The following is an 8081-nucleotide window of genomic DNA, read 5'->3' as shown; positions in this document are numbered from 1 at the left end:
TATTGTCCCATATATTTTTATTACACAGATACACACAACGGGTAAACAATTAATTTGTCATATTTTCCCACTCAATGGATTTTAAATTTAGTTATCAGCATCATAATGGTCCACACACCCTTATCTCATTCAGTCAGAGGGCTCTCCTGCAGACTCCAATTCAGATACAATGGCTCTGGACAGGACAGAGAAAAAACAGGATTCAGAAAATGAAATACTCATGTTATATAACACCAAGACATGAAAGGACTGGGGGCATGATTATCGAAACTCTGGCTTTTACAAGTTATATTGATTGGATTTAGGTTACAAATCTAAACTTTGCCTGTAATAATATGTGCTGAACCCAAGATTTATTTTCCATGGTTTAAGACAAGTAAAAATCTATTTTTTTTTTTACATTGAGACTTTTTTTGTAGGTATCTGTACCCTCACAATAACTATTCCCCAGATTATTTTTTTTGCATAGTTGCAGAATATTAAGGACAATTTTACAGTTATCTTCACTTTACTTGGGTATTTTCATTTTCTGCTACTTTTTACTTTAGCTTCAATACAATCCAAAGGCAAACATTTTCCTTTTTTGCCCCACATTCATTTGATAACAGTCAGATCAATAAAACAAAATACAACATAATATGACTTTATTCGTCATTACCCGGCAATATAAAATTAAATTCATATTATAACCAGTTAAAACTGGCTCCACACACACCATTAAGGAGACTAGGAAACAATAATAAGAATCCAACCATATTATACACAGCGCATTATTATGAGATCACATCACATGTACTTTTACCTTTGATACTCCAGTATAATTTGATTATGGCAATTTTTTTTTTTTTTTTTTTTACTTTTAAGTAACATTTTAAATGCAGGAATTTTTTTTTGGGGGGGGGGTTGCCTTAATTTCTTATAGGACAGCAGAGAGAGACAGAAAATTTGGGAAAGGAGAGCAAGGGGAGACATGCAGTAGGAGATAACTGGTCCAGGAAATGAACCAGTCTCACTGCGTTCATGGTTGGGCACATAAACCACAACACCACTCAGGGTCCCCGAATGCAGGTCTTTTACTTGTAATAGAGAATTTTTTCACTGTGGTATTTCTATTTCTACATACATACAGGATCTGAGTATCTCTACATGAAGATGATGTGTATTGCTGTAATGTATATCTACACCCCACACCTTTGCTCCTCAGTCAGGTCAAACTCAGCCAGTACTTGCTTTGCCAGCACTGATGTTGCCGGCAGGCAGAAGGCTGCAGACAGCTGGACCAGGTCCACCGCTCTCTGGCAGGAACCATCGCTGCGACACACTGACAGGAAATTGTTCAGAAGCCGCTCACTGGAGAATAACACAGCAGGAAATACACATTCACAGCTCGGCCATTGGGAACATTGCATGTATTACTGCATGTGATCACCACATCAGAACTGATTTCTTTATGGCTGAGAATTGGGAAGGGACTTACGAAGGAACTCTGTTCTTAGCTTTAAAGATCTGTAGCATCTCCCTGCAGAGAGAAGGATCGAGGGAAGATTTTACATACTTTTTACTTTAACAGTAACTGCCTGTTAAAGTAAAGCTCTCCTGTAAAATGACTGCACAGACAAACATATATACAGCTGTCTCTCTCACCAGGCCTGTTGGGTCTTGTTGGCTTTCAGCAGCAAAGAGGTGATGTGTGTGAGAGAGGAGGTGCTCCACTCCAGACCAGGCCTCCCTTTGTCACCATCAAACACACTCTTCACATCCAGAGCGCACACTGCAAGAGACTCCTGAACCTGCACACACCCAAATGTGTATTGATAAACATGGTCTAACATATCCTCAGTGTGGTTACATTCTTAACTGGTGGGAAACATTGTAGCCTCCCAGAGTGGAGATCATGCTGCTTTAAAAGTGTGACAGTAGCAGAAGCAGTTTTGAGCACAACAATAATCAAGCAAAAAAATGAAATGCTGCTTGTTCACTTCACTGACCTCAGGACTGTGTTCGTCTCTGGCCATCAGGCTGAGCACCTCCTCTACTAGAGCCAACTTATTATCATGACCCAGGGACCGTATATCTGGAAAGCATGTAGATATCAGACAGGGAGGCAGATACTGCTGACATGACATTTCATGATCCAGTGAAATAGTCTGTGCCACTAACTGGAAGTCACATTGTGTGAGTGATCAATCTCTTAAGATATGTGCTTAATAATATTAGATCCTTCCAACCGTAGCAGTATCTCTAAACTCACCTTTCCATATGGCAGGCAGTAAATCAAGGCGACTGTCTGTGTCCAGAGCCTGAAACAAGTCCCTCAGACTCTGAGGGTTTGGGTAATACAACTAGAAACAAAGAACACAGTCAAAACCACGACTGATTTCCAAAAAACAACGGTGAGCATAAGTTACAGTTCAGTATCCATCCCATGTTCTTAGACGAGCAGCTCTACTATGTTAAATGAAGATGACCACTTGGAAAACCTGATGCAATGTTTGTCCAAGATTTTAAGCTGCACTAATCAATATGTTTTCATATTAGCAACGGATGAAAAGACCATATGCAATATTACAATGTGTCACTTTCAATGACGAATCCACAGAGGAATATTTCTTAACTGGGTAGTTTTCTTCAGCTGTGTAGAGCTTTTTAGGTTCATTATGTTTTGTTTGCCCAACTGCAAACTCGTCGTCACCAGCACTTTTGCAGCGGCAGCAGGCAACTCTGACAAATCCACTGTCCGCTAATTGTGCAAAAAGCATTTTAGTAGCTGGTGTTTTTGCACGAGTGGGTGGCAGCCAAAAACAGCTAAAAGAAGTGGATATCAGCTTTACACTTTTCAAGTGGACAGAAACAAAGAATAAATATTAATGCTGCTTCTTATCTGTTAAATGTGTAAACACTGATGAGCAGAAACATTATGGTACAAGGTTTAATTGCTCTGTGAAGTTCCACCTGCAGCTTATAACATTTTTAAACAGGTACTGATTCTTCATGTAATGCATGACATGGTCTTGATTTGTATGAGACAGATGTATAGGTTTACTGACCGATGGAATGAGCAGTCTGTACCACTTCAGCACCTCATCGATGTGCTCCATAATACACAGCAGCTTGAAGAAGCGACCACTAGAGAGGGGACAGTGGAGGTCCAATTATAAAGGACAGTAAGACAGAGGATCAAGTGATTTAGTTGCACTGGATAATAAAACTGAACTTGGTATGTCATGACTGAATGAACAAGACCTAACTCGATTTACCATACATGAATGAATCAAACCTTAAAAACTTGCTTTAGTTTCAGTTAGTTCATGCAGGGCAGGATTTACTGAAATGCTAAATTTAAGGCTGATGGTCAGACACTGAGGTGGAGGTGCAGGGAAAGTGTTTTTAGCTGGGTTGAAGACTTTCACTTACTAATAAATACTCTGCTGGTAGGAATCTCCTAGCATCCTCCAGTTCTCCCCTACTTCGACAAGATTCTGGACCTTATAACCCAGTTCTAGGTCTTTACTCTCCAGACACTGTTATGACAGAGACATTTATGGCAGAGAGGAATTAAGGTGAGGTGCTTGGCTGGATATCAGTTATCAGCATGTTTTAAGATAAATTCATAGCACAATTAAATCAGATCAAAATACCACTGAGAATTTAGTTTTAGGTTCATGTAACTAGTGAAATAGATAAAACTGTTGCAACAAGCCTGGAACTGATTAGAATAGATGTAAATATGAAGAAAATATGTGGAAAAAAGTAAAAAGACTTACAATTCTCATTGCATTACAGAAGAAATGAACTGGAAAGGAGAAGCATGAGAATAAGTCAGGTTTAAATTCTTAAAACTCTGCTTTTCTATGACACATATAACTGCTCATGTTTCATGCATTTATAAAATAAGAAGTATGATCAGTCACTTCATACATATTCCACAACATACCGTCATAAGGGTCCTGACAGGTGAAGCTGCTTCCCACCAGCTCTGACATCACTTCCTGTAATATGTTTGTTTTGCCTTGCCCATTGGAAGCTGGAGAGGAAAATAAACCTGCTTAATGTAAGTTCAGCACACAGACAACCAAGCACTAAGGCCTGTACTGGTCATGTAACATCAGACTCCACTGCTGCGTTTACCTGATTTGTAAAAAACGGCAATGACATGGTCGAAGGAAGCCAGGCTGGGAGCTGCACACACGCAAAAGTGTTAGAGTGGGAATAAACAAGAAAGGTGACAAAACTCACAAATGAAATCTACTATTATTGCAGAGTATAGTATGACCTGTACTAAATAGGAATACTAGTGGCATATTACATGTCAATTTGGGTGCACAGCTTCCAACTGTGCTTGCTACTGTAACCCAAAGTGCATGTGTCAGTTAATAGTAATTAATAGTCACCGATTCCCACAGCTTTCATCTCGTTCAGAGTAAGCAGAGCCTGTGTTCTGGCCAAGGGGCCACAGCGCCTCAGAGCTTTGAGAACACTGTTGAAGGTCAGCAGGTTGGGCCACACTTTCTGTTGACTCATCTGGTTCAGCAGGTCCTGCAGAGAGAAAATGACAAATCTGCAAGTTTTAACTCAGCGACCATGCATAGAAACATTTCACTTGCTGCCTCAACTGTATAGCTTTGGGCAGCTCTGGTCTGAGTAATCACTTTGAGTTTCTTAGTGAGGAAAAATGCTATTTTGCCACCTTAGTGACTTTGTTTACCACACGTGTCTTCAAACCTTTAAATGGTTAGATGCTACAAACAATGCCATGATGTAGCTGTTATTCCAACAGATCAGTATATAAGCAAAATGCACTAGAATACAGTGATGACATAAGCCATCAGAAGGTTTCATATTTAGACACTCTTCATATTTTGTCATTATACAGTATATGGAGCCAAAAAGTGCTCAATAGTTTAGTAATACATTATGAAACTGTCACAAGAATAAATGGTGTAAAATATAATAAACCCATATGTGAACTATTCTTTACAATTTTAAATGTATGGTTATGAAATGGTTTTAAAGGTATGTTTTTATTTCAAATTAATTTTGGGGGCATTTTGCCTTTATGCAAATAAGTCATTGGAAGGTGTACAGGAAAGAGGGGGAGACTGAGGAAGAGAGGGGAGAGCTGCAACACAGGTAGACGGCTGGACCCAAACTTAATATACTTCAGAACACTGTAATTTCACAGTTTATTGGTTCAAATAGCACATTATTTATTTATATGATTTAGTGATCTTACAGCAATGAGGTCCCATCTCTCATTGTATTTCTCTCTCACATCTGGAGCTGCTGAGATCAGAACGTTGAAGATGTGGACATCAGCTGGAGAGAGAGATTTGCGTTATTAGCCATCTTCTTCCAACACACTCAAACTTCAACATGAAACAAATGCTATTTGCAATTTGATTATTTGTAGGATTTAGATGATCACATTTAAAGCCACTACATCAAGGCTTTGAAAATGTAACCAGCACCAACTAGTGTCAAAACTGATCGCGCAACAAAATAATATTGAAAAATCCAGTATCACCACTCAAATTAAACATCAAGAAAACTCGACTGACCATCTTACTTTATATCACAATGAGTTTTGAAGAAAACAGATTAAGTACATGTAATTGTCATCACTTGAAGCAAACATTTTACTCCAAATATTGCCTTTATCATAGTGTTTGCACACAGCAATCAGCAGTTTTCCTCTTCCCACTGTCTCTTGCTACTCACCAGTCAATCTGTTGTTAAGCAAGTCTGTGTACATGCTGAAGGCCTTTGCATAGGCTCCATGCTGCAGAGAGAGAGTGAAACAATTATTATGGGATGCACCAAGACAATATAACAACAACTCAGTAATGCTGCTGTACTTTCTTCACAAATATGAAGAGGCTATAGCAGCACTAGCAGCAGCGATAACAAATGAAGTCGTACCTTCACCATGCCTCTGATCAGAGCAGAGTAACACCGTGTGTCTCTCTCTGGCAGCAGGTTAAAGATTCTCTCTGCATTGTTGTTTTCTCTCCACATGGTCTTCATGAAGTCTGAAGCGTGACGGAACCGCCCTTTCCTCCTCTTCGCCTCCTCACCTGGCTGCTCCTGGTCATATGGCATAAAGTACATACAAAGTAAACACAGAAAGATATTGCAGCATTAGTGTGATGTCTGAAGTTACTGCAGCAGAATGCTTTCATGTTATCATGTGCCTCATCATCACCTTGAGGTTTGTATGAGGCAAAACTCACCATGTCCTCTGTCTGAGGCACCTCCTCTTGGACAGGGTCTCTGTCACAGTGCAGACAGATCAGGTCCAGAAGGTCATGGGTTGTTTCCATGGAGACTGCTGTACCTGGAGGAACAACATTGAAGACAAAGCTGATTGTGTAAAATTAGAGTAAAGACAAAGAATGTGTGTGTGTGTGTGTGTGTGTGCACACTCACCAGCTTGTAGCAGCTGATCGTACATGTCAACAGCAGCTGTGACTTTGCTCAAGCTGATTCGTTCCTTCAGTGCCTCCTCGCTCACCTCCTCAAGACGCAGTGACACCGTCTCTGGCATGAGACACTACAAATGCGACACATTGACGTCTTTACCATTAAAATTAAACCAACACACCGCCTCCACATGTTTACGTGTTTCTTACCGGTATATGTGGTTCAGCAAAGTCTTTGGTGAAGAACTTAGGATTGGTATTGACAAAGTATTTGGCTGCAGATCTGCCAGACTCCTGAGAGAGAGTGTACAACTTCTGCAGCAGGAGAGGGAGAAAATGATGTATGAAGTATGTCCCACTGATGGTACTCTTTACTGTAATTATGAATAGAGCAGGGCTATTAACACACACACACACACAAACACACACACTACGTGTTCACTTTATGTGAAGATATTTGAACACAACAAAAACAACTAAAGAGCTAACAGTACGTGTTTCACATACAAACTCAGCTGAGTTCCTGGGAGAGAGGTAGGAATCATCCTGGAGCTCATACGGATACGCTGTAGGGTCCTGCTGGGGAAAGACACCATGAGATCAGACTGATAAATCCATAAATAGCTCCACGTCCACACTGACACAAAGAAAGAGAGAGGTCTGACCCTACTGACAGTTGAAGCCAGAGCCTTCAGCACTGCCTCCCTGCTCCTGTTCAATAAGAAGGAACATTAAGTTGTTTAAAGAAACAGGTAAATACATGCTTACTTACACTGAACATCAGTAGTCTGCTAAAACTGAAACCTTTTGGAAACCCCACGGACTGTACGACACCTCAAGACTTCATGTAAGACTGAGATGCAGTATGCACATACCATGTTTTCCTACTGGGGATGACAACAGCATCTGCAGATTCTGAGAAAAGACAAATGGTCTGAGTGTCAATGACATGTTGTCCATAATATCAGGTCAAGAGTAAGGAAATGCTGAGGGTGTAAACTTAAAACCAGGATCTGGTCGTGCTCCCTGTGGGTGACTAAAAAGCCTGTGCTGGGAACTACTTTCTGCTGTGCACTGATACTGCAGCTGCAGGACGCTAAGCTCTAATTGCAGCACAGATCCGTATGGGTATGGGTATGGGTATGGGGCCTAACTAAGCACGTGACCCCACCTGGCTCTCCTGTGCTGGCCTCAGCAGCCTTTCGTCGCACAGCTGGAGTCCAACCAAACGCCCTGCAAACATGAGACAGAACAAGACTGCGTTAACTCACGTGCCCTCTGACCCTATAACCTCTCGGGCTCGCTGCACGTGCCGGGCCCGTGTAGCACCTGAAACCAAACGACAACAGGTATTTGGGTCACAAACGGAGCTGTCAGACCTGGTGCGGACAAATTGCTCCGCGGCCTTCAGCAGAAACCCGCAGTGTCTCTGCGCCAACCGTCCTGCCTGCAGCCCAGCCACCGCCATGTTGGGACGACTAGAGGCTTCTGGGAGGGCGAGACCATGTGGACTCGGATGAAGGGGGGAGATTAAAAAAAAATCATATATTGAATTTGTCTTTTGAAGACAGTCTACAATTTGCCTACCCATTGTAGGACCACACTCCGGCTTTAAGCGTGTGGTCCAACGTGACGTTTGACAAGGTAAACATTAGTGAGTTT

General features: G+C 41.3%; 1 protein-coding gene across 3 annotated transcripts; it reads right to left on the bottom strand.

Annotated features, from left to right (window-relative positions):
- On the bottom strand, nt 1-7922 carry ptcd3 (pentatricopeptide repeat domain 3). 3 transcript variants are annotated; one of them, XM_026330167.1, is made up of 23 exons: nt 7799-7922; nt 7591-7652; nt 7295-7334; nt 7085-7130; nt 6927-6995; nt 6630-6734; nt 6427-6550; nt 6231-6334; nt 5920-6084; nt 5719-5779; nt 5234-5316; nt 4392-4536; nt 4129-4179; nt 3935-4024; nt 3765-3793; nt 3415-3521; nt 3048-3126; nt 2252-2342; nt 1989-2074; nt 1645-1790; nt 1478-1519; nt 1192-1350; nt 1-175 (listed from the first exon to the last, which is right to left on the bottom strand). In XM_026330167.1, exons 1-23 carry the CDS (start codon nt 7885-7887, stop codon nt 130-132), a joined length of 2019 nt encoding a protein of 672 aa, XP_026185952.1. In that variant the 5' UTR covers nt 7888-7922; the 3' UTR covers nt 1-129. The 3 variants fall into 3 exon arrangements, with proteins under 3 accessions (XP_026185952.1, XP_026185954.1, XP_026185953.1); XM_026330169.1 differs by having other exon boundaries at nt 7094-7130; XM_026330168.1 differs by having other exon boundaries at nt 7600-7652.
- Nucleotides 7923-8081: the final 159 nt, after the last annotated feature.

Source organism: Mastacembelus armatus, chromosome 10 (assembly GCF_900324485.2).
Source record: "Mastacembelus armatus chromosome 10, fMasArm1.2, whole genome shotgun sequence".
Lineage (NCBI taxonomy): Eukaryota > Metazoa > Chordata > Actinopteri > Synbranchiformes > Mastacembelidae > Mastacembelus > Mastacembelus armatus.
Note: the sequence above shows the minus strand (reverse complement) of the source record. Positions and strands in the feature narration are given on the sequence as shown.

Excerpts from the sequence above, each read along its gene's own strand:
- ptcd3 (XM_026330167.1), bottom strand. The coding sequence starts at position 7,887 with ATGGCGGTGGCTGGGCTGCAGGCAGGACGGTTGGCGCAGAGACACTGC. Across the intron at positions 6,085-6,230 it reads TGCCTCAGACAGAGGACATG|GAGCAGCCAGGTGAGGAGGC; the intron begins GTGAGTTTTGCC and ends CCATATGACCAG. Across the intron at positions 2,075-2,251 it reads ACTGCCTGCCATATGGAAAG|ATATACGGTCCCTGGGTCAT; the intron begins GTGAGTTTAGAG and ends CATGCTTTCCAG.